General features: G+C 38.9%; 1 protein-coding gene across 6 annotated transcripts in view; it reads left to right on the plus strand.

The window, feature by feature from the left end:
* The window catches only part of PTPRM (protein tyrosine phosphatase receptor type M), a 506,702-nt gene that overhangs the window by 178,513 nt on the left and 310,375 nt on the right, over window positions 1-17,814 (plus strand). For all 6 annotated transcript variants that reach the window (XM_074821657.1, XM_074821666.1, XM_074821694.1 and 3 more), the window contains exon 6: window positions 16,794-16,968. In XM_074821657.1, the coding sequence (XP_074677758.1) occupies window positions 16,794-16,968 (175 nt within the window). The remainder of the gene's footprint in view (window positions 1-16,793; window positions 16,969-17,814) is intronic.

A 17,814-nucleotide genomic window follows, 5' to 3' on the forward strand; every position in this document is an offset into this window, starting at 1 on the left:
GAAATTCCATTTTTGTATCAAATCCAATCGTTTGGTACTAATTTCTAAAGATTTGTTGTAGCATAACTAAACATGTGGCGATTGCATTTTTCAGAGACTTGTACCTTCACTCAGTGTGGGTAGCCTTTCTTGAGAGAGGTTCCTCAAACACTGGAAAGCTACAGTTGATGAGAAAGGTCGACACTTCACTGAAGTGATGTATTTTTCCTAGCCTCATTCTAAAACGTGGCTGAAATTCAAATAATTATTTAAAAATGTAATTATTGGACACATAACTTTTATTGCAGTAATACAGAGTATTACTAAGAGTAAAACTTTGTTGAAGGTAAGCAAGTAACAATAGGATCTCATGATATGTCTGACAGCTGTAGTAAACCTCGTCGTCAGACTTGCCAATAGCAAAAGACTAATGGGTATTGTCTGATAGAAGGGGAGAGGGTGAAATCTTTCATACCTGTGGTTTATGCATGCAGAACCCATGCTACCTCTGTTGCAGTCAAGTAACAAAGAACAGTATCACTCTAATGGCCAGCCTTCTCTACCCTATGTAAACAGTTTATTACCTGTTAATAAGGGATTTGGCTTTTCTTCCTGTCTTTCCTGAAAGCTGTCTTATGCCTTATTCAGTGTATCTTTTTTTGTATCTTCAGTAATCTTTTGCTGAAGGTATGAAGAGTATGAAAGATTTTCTTTCTCTACATACACAACTGCAAACCCTGTATGCATTATTTATTATTTATTCAAAGGAAGAGATATAATCCTGTGTCAGAGGCAGTTCTGGAAAGCAAATTGTTTTCCTTTGGAATACACACACATACACACACACACAAATGAGAGGTAGCAAAAAAATCCTTGTGAGAATGTAGAACCAGTGCAATGACTCCTGGCAAATTATGAAAATAAACTATATTTATAGGATATACAAAATAGTTTGTGTGCGTGTGTGCATATGCTTGTTTATGTAAATCACATAAAATATACGAGAAGGTGACCTGAAGTCCTAGAGTTTCATAAGAATTTTTTGTTATGCTATAAACTCTCTGAGGCTTTCACGTAATTATCATTTTCATTGCTAAGTCTGGAAGCACTTGAGGAAAAAATGTTTCAGCCATTTTTGAGTACTAAAATAATGAAGCAGTATTTTACCTGTTAAAGTTAAATCATATACATATGTAACAACTTAGTAACACAAACGAGTGAAGCTGTTAATATAAACTGTACAATGAGATAGGCCTAAAGATGATGTTCTTTTGAATATTAGAAAAAAAAAGATTGTTTGGTTTTGATCAGTAGGTGCTTTTGTGTACTACAGGAGTGCAGGAGATCATTCTTCCTCCTGGTCATAAATAGCTCAGGCTTCCAAGACTGATCAATCACCTTGTGCATAGCAAACTGTTTTGAGTCCACTGACTTGAGAAGAACTTTAATGACATCAATCAGCTACAGATTTTGCCAAGACTGCATGCATCCTGATGCATGTGCATCCTGATGTGTTTTTTTTGTAGATAACCTGAGCTGATTTGACTGTTACAAGGATATTAGTGCCCTGTAGGAAGGGGTACTATTACTGAATATATGAAAGTTAAACTTTTTAAAAATTTTGGTAACCATTTAATATTATTTCCAGGTTTTGGTATGCTAATTTCTTTGCGTCTCCCCCTCCACTCTAGTATATATTTAGTGCGTTTCTTGCAGTCAATATTGTATATTTACCATTAATTTTCATTAATCAGTTTTAGTTGCTTTTCATTAACTGCATAGTAATCTTACTATGTGACAGAAAATGTTCTGTGAACAGCAGGTTATAGGAAGCTTGTGATGTGTGTCATGTTTGTGTTACACAATGTATAAGGAGCTGTGATCTTTGGTGAAAACTTTTCCTTCATTATCTGCCTTAAATATGAATTGTCTGATGCCTATAATGTACTTGAGCTTACACTTTGGGTAATGTTGCAGAACTGTGCTGTTTATTTTTACAGACATGGTAAGAATTGAAATAATGCTTCAAATTTGCCTGGATTTTGTTGGGAAGCTTTAAGTTCTTTGAGGAGAAATGAAAAAGTAACACATGTACAGATGGCCTGACCATTCTTAGCGATTTCCTTACCTTAGGCTAAAAAAGAAAGAAAGAACAAAACAAAACCTAAACTGTGTTTATATTTGGCTAATAGAAAAACTTGTGCACGTTAGCAATTATGTATAGCATTCACTATGTATACTGATTGTACTTTATAATGAATAATAATGCATTATAGAGACAAGTCACTAGTAGTGCACCCTAGGAATCGATACTGGGACAAGTACTGTTTAGCCTTTTTATTACTGACCTGGATGATGATAGAGTGCACACTCTGCAAGTTCACAGACGTTACGAAGTTGGGAGGAGTGGCTGTTGCACCAGAGGGTTGGGCTGCCATTCAGAGGGACCTTGGCAAGCAGGACAAATGGGTGGAGAGGAACCTTGTGAAATTCATTAAAGGGAAGTGCGCAGTCCTACCCCAGGGAAGGAGTAATCCCATGCACCACTACACACGGGGGCCTGACAGGCTTGAAAGTAGCTTTGCGGAGAACCTTGTGATCATGGTGGACAAGTTGACCATGAGCCAGCCATGTGTCCTTGCAGCAATGAAGACTAACAGCCTCGTGGGCCGCATTAGGACGAGTGTTGCCAAGAGGTCAAGGGAGGTGATACTTCCCCTCTGCTTAGCACTGGGGAGGCACATTTGGAGTGCTGTGTCCAGTTCTGGGCTCCCCAGTACAAGAAAGATATGGACACGGAGGAGGAGGGTTAAGAGACCGGAGGTTCTGACATACAAGGACACAGGTGGGGCTGTTTATTCTGGAGAAGGGAAGAATCAGGGGAGATCTTGACAGGAGTAGAGATGACAGAGCCAGACTCTTCTCAGTGGTATCTAGTGCCAGGATAAGACACAATGGGCACAAGCTGAAATACAGAAAGTTCCACTTAAACATAAGAAAAAAATATCATTTATTGTGTTCAAACACTGGAACAAGTTGCTTGGAGAGGCTATCTCCATCCTTGGAGATATCAAAAATGCAGCTGGATGAAGTCATGAGACACTTGCTGCTGGCTCTGCTTTGAGCAGAGGGCTAGGGCTACATGATCACTAGAAATCCCTCCCACCTACAGTTATTTTGTGATTCTTTGACAATATTTAAAAATCACTGTTCTTGTCGGTAAGGAAATAACTGAAATGGATTTTCTTGGATGAGGTGAGATGTGTGCTTATATACACACACTATTTCTGTAATTGATTAGATTCTTCTTTTTTCCTGTTTTAACCTCTTGATTTGTCTTTTCTGTTAATTTCTATTTCTGTCAGTTTACACTTCTTATTTCTTACTTCTGTCGATCATAAAGGAAGAGAAAGGAAATTCTCAGCAATAAGAGCACACAGAGGAAACCCAGCAAAGCAGTTGGGGTGGGGCTTTGGCTGTCAATGAACACTGACCTATTAAACCTCTGATCACACTCAAATTCCAGCAATTTATGCGGAAGGAGTAGCGTATTGTTAGGAGAGTGTTGGAAATACAAAATCATCTGTTAATGCAGAGGCTGCAATCTAGTACTGTGTATAAAATGCCAGTAGTATAGAAGTGGCAAAAAGAAGCTTCTTTTCATATGATTTATAAATGTAAAGAAAATGCAAAGAAAAGGTGCTTTGAAGCATCTGTGGAACAATGCATTATCTATATATCCCTGTTCCTTGTCACATAATTTTTACAGCACTATTTTATAAACATCTGTGTACAATATTGTGTTAGCTAGTTGGCTTTGCATTTATTTTAATTCTGCTTGAGGTGTAATTTGCATGAACTCTGTCACAATAATTTTTTAGGAGGCAAAGTTGAATTTTTCTGATTTTCTGCATTTTAAGAACTTCAATAAAATGTGATAGAAGGATTTAGTTTGATTTACATATTCTCTTTCTCTAAAGAGAGGCATAAGAGAGAAATGTAACAAAGCTCAGCTTGCTAAATATCACTTCAAACTTATAAAATTTTAAAGTATTTTCACACGTATTAGAGATCCCACACCAAATTTTTGGAACAAAGTATCTACTTTTATTTTAATTGTTCCACTTTAGCTGTGAGCAAATGGATATACTACAACTTTAAGACAGTATATATTTAGATTGTATGGAAAGTCAAATACGTTTTTGAATATGTACCCCTAAACTTCCAAACCAGTTCCTCTTACAAAAGAGTTGTTAGGTTAGATGCTCATCCTTTGTGGAAGGTGAATACACTGCTTATGTGAGAAGCTTTGTTGTGAGCAGTTACATCTCTTTCCTCTGAACAATAGGGCTGAAGGCTTCATCATGCTTAGAGCAATACTTTTCTCTCTTCTGTCTGTTGGATTGCCATCTCCCATCAGGGGTAACACCAGTCAGGCTTTTTTACCTTGGCTTACTGGTTTTATTATGTCTGTATAGGTTTGATTAATCTTTCTCTGATGCTAAAACTTCTCTTACAGAATCTTCAGTTATTAGTCATACCAAAGACTAGGAGAAATTAATTAATTGTGGACTGTTAATGATAAACCCAATGAACAAAAAGAAATCTTGAAATGAATGTATCTGTGAGGTATTTTGACTTCAGTGATGTTTTGGAGCTGGCCAGCAGAAACCATCCAGCCCAGTGTTTTTATTAGTAAACTATGTGCAGCTGAATTTACAAAATGTGTTTGGACTGTGGTAGGAATGTACAGTAAAGGTGATTTTTCTCCTCGGACACTATCTTTTCCTTTATAGATTAGCATCAGTGAGGCTGAGTGGCACATCAGGTGCTGTGTACTCTTACCATTGGCATGCCTCTCTGAGCGCTGAGATTGCTTTAGGACTAAATTCTCAAAATCAGGGAACTGATATACTCTCAGAAGTGTTGGAAATGGATTGCCAACCTGCCAGCAGGGAAGCAACAACAGTTCTTGCAAGGGAAGCACAACTGGGGTTTACAGAGATACTATAACCAATGAAATGCACAGTTGAAAAAAGTAAAATGCCTGATGGTGCGATAGCTACTCCAAATCTGTATTCTAGCCTTACACTACTTGTATGAGATGGTGCCACAGTAATAGTGGAGACAAAAATGAGCCTTATATTTTTCTGCTCAGAAACATTGCAGAAGCCTGGCCGGCAAAGTTGCTCTATGGGGTAAACCTCCCAATCCACCCGAACTGCCCTGCCTGGCACAAGAGCCAAATTCAGTAACCATGAAGAAAGGTCAGCAAGTTTTAATGTTTTAATGGAAATTACCCTGGATTCAGCAATCAAGGATAACAAGAAATGTTTCTATAAGTATGTCAGTAGCAAAAGAAAGACCAGGGAGAGTATCTATCCCCTGCTAGAGGCAGGAGGAAACATGGTAACAAGTGATGAGGAGAAGGCTGAGGTCCTTAATGCCTTCTTTGCCTCAGTCTTTAATGACAAGACTAGTTGTATTGAGGGAATCCAACCTCCTCAGCCAGAGGACAGAGACTGGGAGAATGACCCCCCCGCATTCCAGGAGGAGACAGTCAGTGACCTGCTGCATCACATAGACACACACAAGTCTATGGGACCTGATGGGATACACCCGAGGGTGCTGAAGGAGCTGGCTGGGGTGCTCGCCAAGCCGCTTTCCATCATTTACCAGCAGTCCTGGCTGACCGGGGAGGTCCCGACAGATTGGAAATTGGCCAATGTGGCGCCCATCCATAAGAAGGGTTGGAAGGATGATCCAGGAAATTACAGGCCTGTCAGCTTGACTTTGGTGCCTGGGAAGCTGATGGAGCAGCTCACCCTGAGTACCATCATACCACACATGCGGGACAACCAGATGATCAGGCCCAGTCAGCATGGGTTTATGAAAGGCAGGTCCTGCTTGACAAACCTGATCTCCTTCTACGACAGGGCGACCTGCTTATTGGATGAGGGAAAGGCTGTGGATGTTGTCTACCTTGACTTCAGTAAGGCCTTTGACACCATTTCCCACAGCATTCTCCTGGCAAAACTGGCTGCTCGAGGCTTGGGTGATCACACTCTTTACTGGGTAAAAAACTGGCTGGATGGCCGGGCCCAAAGAGTTGTGGTGGACGGAGTTAAATCCGGTTGGCGGCCGGACACAAGTGGTGTCCGCCAGGGCTTGGTTTTGGGGCCACTCCTGTTTAACATCTTTACTGATTATCTAGACGAGGGGATCGAGTGCACCCTCAGTAAGTTTGCAGACAACACCAAGTTGGGTGGGAGTGTTGATCTGCCCGAGGGTAGGGAGGCTCTGCAGAGAGATCTGGACAGGTTGGAGCGATGGGCTAAGGCCAACTGTGTGAGCTTCAATAAGGCCAAATGCCGGGTGCTGCACTTGGGCCACAACAACCCCCAGCAGCGCTACAGGCTTGGGGAGGAGTGGCTGGAGAGCTGCCAGTCAGAGAGGGACCTGGGGGTGTTGATTGACAGCCGGCTGAACATGAGCCAGCAGTGTGCCCAGGTGGCCAAGAAGTCCAATGGCATCCTGGCTTGTATCAGAAATAGCGTGGCCAGCAGGGACAGGGAAGTGATTTTACCCCTGTACTCGGCACTGGTGAGGCCACACCTTGATTCCTGTGTTCAGTTTTGGGCCCCTCACTACAAAAAGGACATTGAATTACTCGAACATGTCCAGAGAAGGGCAACGAAGCTGGTGAAGGGTCTGGAGCACATGTCGTACGAGGAGCGGCTGAGGGAACTGAGGTTGTTTAGCCTGGAGGAGTCTGAGGGGAGACCTCATTGCCCTCTACAACTACCTGAAAGGAGGTTGCAGAGAGCTGGGGATGAGTCTCTTTAACCAAGTAATAAGTGATAGGACAAGAGGGAATGGCCTCAAGTTGTGCCAGGGAAAGTTTAGACTAGATGTCAGGAAGTATTTCTTTACAGAACGGGTTGTTAGGCGTTGGAATAGGCTGCCCAGGGACGTGGTGTAGTCCCCATCCCTGGAGGTGTTTAAGAATCACATTGACATAGCGCTGAGGGAATTGGTGTAGTTGGGAACTGTCAACGTTAGGCTAATGGTTGGACTGGATGATCTTCAAGGTCTTTTCCAGCCTAGACAACTCTGTGATTCTGTGATTCTGTTTTGTTATTAATACTAAAAAAATGCAGATAAGGGTAAATGGAAGAATAAACTTCACTCTTATCCTCATGAACCAGCTCCACCCTTCCTAAGTGATATGGAAGCTTAAAATGTTATCCAAAATAGTTGATTACTGGTGAAAATACCTGACAGAAACAGCTGTGAAGTTTTACATTATGACATTAGTCAAAACCTTTAGATCAGAAACTCTTCAGATCAATGAGCACCACAGACCACATTCGTAATGATATCAAAAAAGAAAGTAAAAATTTCAGTGGATGTGAGCAAATTTGATGATTTTAATTCAAGAAAACTAAGCAACCCTTGATACAGTAGGTAAAAAAGGTACTGTAGATGAAGGGGAGAGAGGTGCTTATCCCTGTAGTGGTGTTGGTCTTCCATCAGGTTGCAAGGAGTGATAATGTGTGGTGTTCTCCAGAGGCCTTCCTTTAGCACCTGTCTGGCAGAGGTGGATGCTGCTCTGCTTGTGACACTGAAATACGCATTTTGTTTTTAACTAGTATACCAATTGTTCCTGCTTATGAAGGGAATATAGAGTCTGAAAACTTTTAATATAGGTATTAAAATTTTTATCTTGAAAAAGCCTCTTTATCACAAAAATATAACTGTTCATCTTCTGTCTCTTTTGTAATCTCCTGTGACCAAAAGAGATTTTGGGGAAAAAGTAAATGTGAAGAATACATGAACCATAAAACTTTTGCTTTTAGAAGTACACTGAAAACTATGAAATCCACTAGGACCTTGGTTATGGACGACAGTGCAAAACCTTAAGACAGCTAGAGACAGCTTGGCAAGGTTTGTTTGCAAGTAACCTGAAAAATTAGTAGATTTTGATCCTCTTCATTTGCTGAAGATGCCCAGTTGCACCTTATATCTATAAGGAGAGCCATTAGTATATTTATTTAACAAGGATGATATGAAACTTGGACTCTGGACAAAAAGTTTCTGGTAACAGGTAGTTGTTTCTTCTGCTTCCTGTTTTCCCTGTTTTAGACTGTATCAGGTATTCAGAAACTACCAGATATTAATGCATTGACTACATACACTGATTTGCAGAAAATTTGCTTACCTGCAGACATTTATGGACATATGCAAGTTAGAGGGGGTGCATATAAATCTATCCTTCTCCTCCATCCCTATCCATCATCCCTCTTCTCCATCTCTATCCATCCCCATATATCACAGAATCACAGAATCATCTAGGTTGGAAAGGACCTTGAAGATCATCCAGTCCAGCCGTTAACCTAACACTGACAGTTCCCAACTACACCATATCCCTCAGCGCTAAGTCGACCCTACTCTTAAACACCTCTAGGGATGGGGACTCCACCATGTCCCTGGGCAGCCCATTCCAACACCTAACAACCCGTTCTGTAAAGAAATGCTTCCTAATATCCAGTCTAAACCTTCCCTGGCGCAACTTGAGGCCATTCCCTCTTGTCCTATCACTTATTACTTGGTTAAAGAGACTCATCCCCAGCTCTCTGCAACCTCCTTTCAGGTAGCTGTAGAGGGCGATGAGGTCTCCCCTCAGCCTCCTCTTCTCCAGACTAAACAACCCCAGTTCCCTCAGCCGCTCCTCGTACGACATGTGCTCCAGACCCTTCACCAGCTTCGTTGCCCTTCTCTGGACATGCTCGAGTAATTCAATGTCCTTTTTGTAGTGAGGGGCTCATTTGATGAAATGACCCATAGCAAAAGTTGTTCTGGGATTAATTACCTTTATCAGTCTAACCTTCTTGATACCCTTGTCTGAATTTGAAGATGAAGCGACCCAAGTAGTGTTCTCTTTTCAAGAAACTCAGTGTGATGTGTTAATCTTCCAGTTATTCTGGAGTATTAAATACATGGGGATTAGCAAACCTGAGATAATGGAGCAGTTGACCTGGGCCACAGGGGGCTGCTTAAATTCAACTTGCTTTTCAAGAGCATGTTAGGTATGCCTGTTTCTGGACCCTGAAGACTCCCTGATAGGAAGCATAGTTCAGCAGCAGTAGAACCACTTAGGGACACGTACGAGTTAGGCAATTGATGAAGTAAACTCAATACACTTTCTGTGCTATGCTCTTGGACCTTTGGGAGAAAGAAACAGGGACCTTTACAATGAATACTGTGGTTAAAATGTACAAACTTAATGCTGGGAGGTATCATGTTCAGACTGGATTTGGAGACTTCTTTTTTAAGACCGAGAGCTGTTGCAGCTGTTTTGAGGCAAGGAGAGCCAAAGATTAAATTAAATTAAACCCAAAGGGCGGATGATAGGAAGGAAACAGAGCATTGGGGAAGGTGTGTGTTGGGGGTGGGAGCTGTTAAACTTATGTGACTGACTCAGTGATTAAGACCAAAACACCTCCAGCATACCCCCTCTACATTAGCTTCCCTGTTACATGAACCAATGTACTTTACTTGTTACTTATTATTACTGCTATCATCTTTATTCACAAATTGCACTGTCACTGTTGAGGGATTTACTATAGCTTTCTTTAATGACAGGCATGCATCTCCTCACCATTCATTCATCCCACTGAAGAATCTTTACAGGAGGCCACTGCCTCCTCCTTAACGGGCATGGTTTCTTGTCATCAGATACATTTGTGCTTCTTTATCAGCTACTTCTACATTACCTGCTTTGTAGGACTCAGTATTGCTTTGGTTTTGCCTGCTATTCTGGTTGTTTAAAACTTTGGAATAGACTTCAGGTTGTCCCCAGAACTTGCATGTTGGACTTTTTTCATCCCAGGGTGCTTTTCTTCCCAACAAGATAACACTTTTGTAGTGAAGAGAATATGGGACATGAGTGCACTGATTTTTAACTGTCCTGTTATGTACTTGGATAGAAAAGGCAGACAAATGCCTGCATTAGTATACTTTGCATTGTATATATGGATGAAAATTATGCTAATAGTCTTTACTTTCTCATTTTCTCCTCATCACTCTGCTCCTTCCCAGCCCCTCCATAAGCCTGGCATCTACAGAATGCCAAGCCAGAGTATTTAAAATCCTATGTATGTTCTCTTCATTTTTTAGCAAGGTGTTCATCCTAACTCTCGGAATTTTTAATACAAATGAAAGGATAACGAGAAGTACTTATTTTTGCATATTTCAAAGAATTAAGATACAGTATTAGATTAAATGACTTTATAAGTAGGGTTGCGAGTTCAGCAAAATGCTTAGCAGATACATGGATTATTGCCATAATTTCTATCCAAAGTATAAACCTCTCCATTAGAGAGAGATTTCCTAGTGCTGTGTTTTCTCCAGATGTTTCTGAGGATGTAGTTCCCTACAAGTAATTTTGTATTCTATTGTGTGCTATTAAAGATGAATGGAAAGAAGATTTGGAATTTTTACGTATTTTGTGAGCACTGACAAATTGTTAGAGAATATTAACTCTTCTCAATCGCTCTGGAATTTAATATAAAAGTAAAAAATAGATTGAGCAGGGTTTTGGTTTGGTTTTGTTTTGTTTTTGTTTTTTTTTTCATTTTAAAATCTCTATGCAGTAATAACAGATTTAGTCCTGTCAGAATGATACAAAACAATTTCAATATGTAAGTACAGAGTAACTGCTTTGGGTAAATTACACTGAGCTTAATGACTCCAGAAATGCAATAATGTTTTGTTTATTTCTGTATGTTTAATTGGATCTTCAAGTAGATGTCATTGCTTAATATTTGATAATGTGTCTACTTGATGTGTAACTTTAGTAATATCTTACAATATTACCTGGCAGCTCCAGCCAGCATTTTAAGTTTAGTCATAATAAACAGAGAGTTATGGACATCTATGTGATTTGAAGAAAAGACTCAGTTATCAAACATGAAAATATTGAAAGCTGAAACCTTTCTTGAAAGGTAAAATAATAACATTTTGCTTGAAAGCCCATTAGTTACACATGCAGAGTGCAATTCTGGCTCATAGCAGAATAATTCCAAATAGGACAATAATAATCTTTTTCCAGCACAGCCTCATTACTTGAATGAAATACACTTGTTAACTTACACAGATGGAGTAAATACAGGATAATCACAGGATCTGTGGTGGTTCTAATCTAGACTGACAAACAGTTGTCTTGGTTATGAAAGAAATTCTAGAAATTCAGAGGTAGAGCCAACTATCTTAATTATTGGAACGATATGAACTCCGCGAAACAATTTTGTTGAGGTATTAATTACTATTTGATTTAGAGTTCATACATATTTTAAACAAAATTACTTCTGGCACTGCAGATATTATTGAAGATCCCACTGGTATGACTCTAATAACAATTTTATAAATGTGCATATTTGAAAGTGGGATAATGCAAACCCTTTCTTTGATTAAATGTATGAAAAGCTGCTTAATCTACCTGTATGGACAGGATGACTGACCGATATTTCCTTTTAAGTCTCCTCTAGCAAAATTGTTGAAACATGCCTTGAGAGTGATTAATGCAGTGGTAGTGCTGAATGTAACATCCTAGAACTTCAATCCCATTGAATTACTGCTGCATTTTTGTTAAAAGTATTTCTGAAAGGTTTAATATATATCTTGTTGCTGCTAAATTGCTGTTCATTTAGAAGGCTTAGAGTTAGTTCATTGCCTAAAAGAGACTGTAAGTCTAATTTAAATAACCATCAACCCATTTCTTTTCACTCTAGCTTGCCTAAAATGGAAAAATAATGTGCATTTTAAAGTGCTTTAAGCTGTCTCTGTATGCATTTAATATGCTAGTAGTAGCAATATGGATTTTCAAGCTGTGTATATCCTGAGGTTAAATTAAGATTATTTTTTATATCCCTATATATTAAATAACTTGTTGTTTAATAGGAAATTTATTCTTACAAGTGACTTACGAGTTACATATTTTCATTGGTTGGCTTAAACAACATTTTTAAATATGTGTATTTTTTTAAAAAGCTTTCTCTGAGCATTTGAAAACATAGGGTTGCTCAGCAGCCAGTGGAATCTGTTATTTTCGTTTTTGGATCACGGTGTCTTGCAATCTTTGTTTTGTGCTCAGAATTCTTCTGTGGTAAGAAGGTTAGATAGCTCTGCCCTGGGGACGTGGCCTTTGTAGTCCAAGCAGGTCTAGCATTAAATGATTATGGCAGTTTCCTCTTTCCAAAAAATTAAGTGTCCTGTTCACACAGTTCTCCTAGTTGAAGAAACAGGGAAAGCTAGCAGGCTTAATCTGCAATTAAGTCTTTCACATGGCAAAGCGGGGCTAAAGTAAAACAGTAAAAAGAACCATATTTATCCTTGAATTGTATTTAAAACAAACAAATAAACGCCACCCAGAAAACAGAAGGATACTATAAATGTGCTCCAACAACCCGTTTAAGGGGTTTTAATATAGAGTACCATAGTGTTGCATTGTAAATCATGAATTTTATACTCTTTTCTGGAATGGGATTAGTAAATTACAGACTTGTCATTTTTTGTTTAATTTTCAATACGATCTGATGTATTTGTGAAGACTTGAGTTTCCACATAAAAAGTGGGAGTTTGCAAGACCTATTGGTAAATTTCAGAATCTATCTTAAAAAAACTGAGATTAAGGTTTTGATGGCTGTAATTAGTAAAGCAATAGATCATAAGTAATCTTTTTATTTGTGGGACTTCAGAATGTTGCATTAGTGAGTGTTAAAAACTTATTTTGTGAATGCTACTAAAAATAAGTATTTGTAAAAAAATTGTAGGGGAATGTACTAATATGTTCAATAAATGAATGTTCATTTGATGTAAGTTATTTCTGGCTGTTCTAAATGGAATAGCTATTGACAATCAGCACTGAGAGCTTTTCATTTATCATACAGTGTGCTTAGAGAGGCCTGTTAAATATGGTAAAGAAAATATTATCGACATTCTCTTCCAAATTTTGGATAGTTAGTTAACTAACCCATAAAAGTGACCACTGTCTTACTGGTGTAGCTTGCTGAAGACACTGTGCATTAAGTCAGAGAAAACAAAATGTAAATCACAAATAAAGGGAGCAAAGATGGCTGTATGGGTACAGTTAAAACAGAAGCCATTCTGCATTCATATATCAAGTTATAAATAGCTTTTTTTCAGACTAAATACAGTCTTTTGCCATTTGTCCATTGCTGAAATGAGTTTGGGAGAGGTTGTAGGTGTGGGATTTTTTTTTTTATCTGTGCAGCCTTTTTTACTGTTTTTTCCAATGTCTGTGAATTGAACTTTTCTTATACTTGAATTCATTACCTCCATTACCATTCCTTTATGCTCAGGCTTAAATCAATTAGGCAACTCTCCTACTCATTTGCTGTCATCCCAGAAGAGAGGGAAGACTTGCTCTGTTGAGATGTAGTTTTTCTTGTGGAAAGTAAAGCAATTATGTTTCTTAGTCTTTGTCTGTTTCAGGCGCTATGTTTTCCTTTAAAATATTTTTCTGAAAGAGACTAAAGAAAAAAATCTGGTTTGTTTTTTTTTTTCTCCTTTGAGTTCTAGTAGGAAATGTGTCAGTGATTTCGGTGGGACTGTTTGAGTTCTAACATATAATTACATACTCTACACTTGCCACTGTGAGTTTGTAATGTTTAAGAGAAGTCAGTCAAGATAATCTTTATTAATAATAATCTTACATATGTTTTACAGGTGTGATAATAGTAAATTTATAGTAAATTTTTAATAGTAAATAATAATAGTAAAGGCTTTTTATTCTGGAGCTCCTTCATGAATTTTGAAGCCACCATTAATAACCTGTTTCACATCTGGATTTTGGTGGGGGACAAAAATCTTTAGTAGAGCCAAGCTCTACATTTAAGGCTCATGTAGCTTGTTTGTTTGAGCAAAATGGTGTGTGCCTCTGAAATGTGCTTTGGCTTCTCCCTTTTTCAGTCAAAATTATTGACATGTGAATGGATAGCATGTGTTGCATGGCCATATAAGTCAATTATTTGATCAAACTAAGATTTCCTGTTGTAGAACGGTAGTTAAAACATGAAATCAGGTGAGATTAGTGTGTTCGAGAATCAGTGGAAGGTGAAGAAGATTATGGGACCCCAGTGAAATCATAATTTATTACAAATGCTGCAATGCATTGATCAGCTCCAATTTTCATTCTACATACACACAAAAGTGATGGGAAATATGCCCTATGGGATCGGGTTTTTGAGCAGTTCCCTTTGTGGGCTGCTGGCAGTTTATATGACAGCCCAGGCTGTGTTGTTCAGAATTTCTGCTGGCCACTTGGAGGTTGAGTGGGCCAGTTTGGTAGGAGGCAGTCCTCTGTGTGGGGTGCATGCATCACACCTTTCCATGGTCTCCCCTCTTCATGGGCTGCAGATTAAGGCAGAAATTATACTGCCTCTTGGCATTGCCTGTAGCCTTTGTTGGGTGGGAACAGCAAGAAATAATTCTTAAAATGTTTACACGGCTCTTTGGTTGTATTATAGCTTGTGAGAGTCCGGGTGAATTTTGGATGCAGGTGCCCCGTGTGGAAGGGTGAGTGTGCTGTGCAGGCTGGAGTGCAGAGGGGCTTGTTCGCACTCTAAATGAGCTGATCTAGTTTAGGTACTAGAATTAATCAGTGTGTGGCAGTATGTTGTTCCCTAGAGAATAACTTACCCTATTTCTTGGCAGGATAAAATAGCCTGTGTAAAGCTTCCTGATGTTGTGACTAGAAAACAGGAAAAACTAGCGTGGGTGGATGTAATGTAAGCACATGACTTGGCTATGCACAGTCCTTAAAGTGTCTGAAAGCTACAGAAACATACATTAAAACCATGTGGTTTGTGACTGGTCAGCAGCTCTGATAATTAGGATTAATCAGTTATTGTCTTAGATAAAAAATGATGTTGCTTTTAAGAAATATTAATTGTCAGAAATAATAATTAACCCACTCTGGCTTGCTTCTTGCTATCTGTAGCCATTCTTACAAGAAGGCTATTACAGTGGCAAAATCAGTAAAAATAGTAGTTTTGAAATAGTATTTGGAAATGTTTCTTTCCAGGTTTTGTTTTCAGTAACTGCTATGCTACGTCAGAGAAGCTGGTTTATCGGCAGCTCAGAATTCGAGGAATTTTAAGGAGCTGACAATTATCTGAAGTAATTCTCAAGTAATAATTTAAGACTGAGTAATTTTTAAAGCATGATAGTACGTGCTTCTTTGGGCATTGTAGAAGCATTTTTTTCTTTTAAATAAGCTGTGCATCACCCACGTTTAGTTTTGAAGAAGAAATAACTCTACCTTACTGTGCGTGAGAATCACTATTTACTGCTAATTATGCTGCTTCTTTGGCATTAACTGCATGATTAACTTTGACTTGGTTTTGTGATTTATGGATGAGTTTAATTTTATGTGGCTGTTATTTGAAACTCTCTGGTTATAACTGCTATTTAAGGGTACTTTCAATATAGCGGCCAGTAAAGGCCATAACAAAATGAGATCAGTATTTCCTATATAGGTCTTAAATTCTGCTGGACACACTAGAAACTCTAGGGCAGAAAAACAGGCATCACCAGCTGTCTTGATGGCTTATAGAAGCTCGGTAGTGCAGGACCTTTGCCCTGCTTGAAGCTCCTGAAGTCAGAAAAACCTGCTAAAAATAACCAGTATTGTTAGGTAGTGTCAGGCTGTTCATATGCCTTCCTGGAGAGAGGCTGGGAGGTGCTTGTTGGGCTTCTCAAGTTTCTCTTGATGTTTTGATAATGGCTGTAGCCTTCAGTTTGCTGAAATATATATGTTTCTGTGAAAAGTGTGTCTTGTTTGATTGAGTAAATGTCACTAGATTTTGTATGGTTTTTTTCAGCCAGCTCTAGTAATTCAATGATTACACATTTTCTGAGGGTTTTTGCGTGTTCATAGTGCACATATCCTATTTCATGGGCAGATGGAGCATGAGTTCTGATGAGGATTTGAGAGCCAAGTCTCTCTGCCCTCATCTTTATGACAGAGGACGTGGCAAGATGTCACCTCTGCCCTCTTCTGTCTGCTACCCTCCCTTCTTCACTCTTCCAGCCATGCATTGGATCACATGAGGGAGCAGGCTGGTAGCATGGGACTTACTCTGGGCCTTGTGCTCCTCGGCTGTTATGTAGGTCATTTCCTTGTGCCGTCCATGCAAAATGTTGAATTGAGGACAAGACACTGAAATGAAGCAGAAACTGCCCAATTCCCAGTATCATGCTGAGGAAGTGAGAGATGGAGACAGCTTCAGCCTTGTTGGTCATTTGCCTGGTAAATCTGTGCTTGGTCTCTTCCACCTGAGTCGCTGATAACTCCATGTGTAGGTGCTGCTATATGAGAACCATCCACTGACATTTCCATGCAAGCTGTGCAAGATGCATGTGCCAAGTAGCAGATGCAGAGACCGAGAATGCTGGGTTTCATGTTTCTTTAAAAGAAATAACTTTAAATATTTGTGTAAAGCAAGCCAAGCAAGTAAATGTTACATTGCTCTTAAATCTTTCTATTAGTTAATCTATAAAGAGTTGAAAGCAGCTGTTCCAGATGAGTGGTCGCCCACTGATGATGAATGGTTTAACTCACATGGGAAGGCAGTAAAGTTTCACACAGCATAAACATCTGTAAAAGTAACATACAGACTTATGCTTTTATCTTGCCTCCCCTCTTGGGGAACTTGAAAGAAATAAAATTGGTTGTCGGTGATTTTTTTAACATGACTAACAATATTCTTTATTTTTGTTTCTTTGTTTAGGGTATTTATGTAAGGGATGCACCTTTGAAGGACATTAAAGTGTTCAACTTTCGCCGATTCGTAGCTCTTTTTAGTGTGGTAAATGCCACAAAGCGGGACGCTGGCAACTACCGCTGCATGATTCGGACAGAAGGAGGAGTTGGTGTATCAAACTATGCAGAACTGATAGTCAAAGGTATTTCACAATAAAAATCAGTATTTGCATGCTCAGTGAACCTGCAGTTGCTAATTCAGTAAGAATGTCACCCATAGCCTGTTAAAGCCGATAAGAGGTTCAATAAATAGATTCTGTTTATGTAAATCTTAAGAGTCTATCCTGCTGTAACAAGGGGATGACAGAAGAAGCCAGGGCTAGTTAACTAGTTACTTGTTGATTGTTGTTTTGAATATTTTCCCAAAATGCATTGTTTAGAACTATATGTCTTTACAATATTTTTTAAAGTTATGAACATAATACTGCCTATTTACCTCCTTTGTGGCAATTGCATTCTATAAATATATTTACTGCGAAGTATGAAAGATTTACAGAATACATATCAGTCTGTCCATTCTTATTATAGAAAAGGGTGCTAAAACAGTTATTTACCATTCATTATATATAAATTGCATTTTGATTGCCTCTTATACTAGTATTTTGGAGGAACACAATTTGATTTTTGTTCTTACAGAGACAAAATCAGATTCTGTTGCATCTAAGCTGTGGAGCCACATTATTGGGTTATGTGTCTTCCCTTTTTGTCCATTCTGTGCCTAACAAGCAAGAAGTGGGATGAAGGGCTAAAGGCTCTTTTCTTTCTGAAAACAATTTGATCCAAGTTGGCAAGGAGTGAATGAGTGCCCTAAAACTAAATCCACCACAGGTGTGGGATTTTCCTCTGGGAATTAGGAAGGACACACTTGCATCTATTATGCATCCTCTGATTTTGCAAACAGTATCCTTTGTTGGATAAGACTTTTTCTTCTTTTGGGGATAGCATTTGAATTATCATGGATGATATCATTATAGCGGTTCAAATGGAAT

Source organism: Strix aluco, chromosome 1 (assembly GCF_031877795.1).
Source record: "Strix aluco isolate bStrAlu1 chromosome 1, bStrAlu1.hap1, whole genome shotgun sequence".
In the NCBI taxonomy this organism is placed as follows: domain Eukaryota; kingdom Metazoa; phylum Chordata; class Aves; order Strigiformes; family Strigidae; genus Strix; species Strix aluco.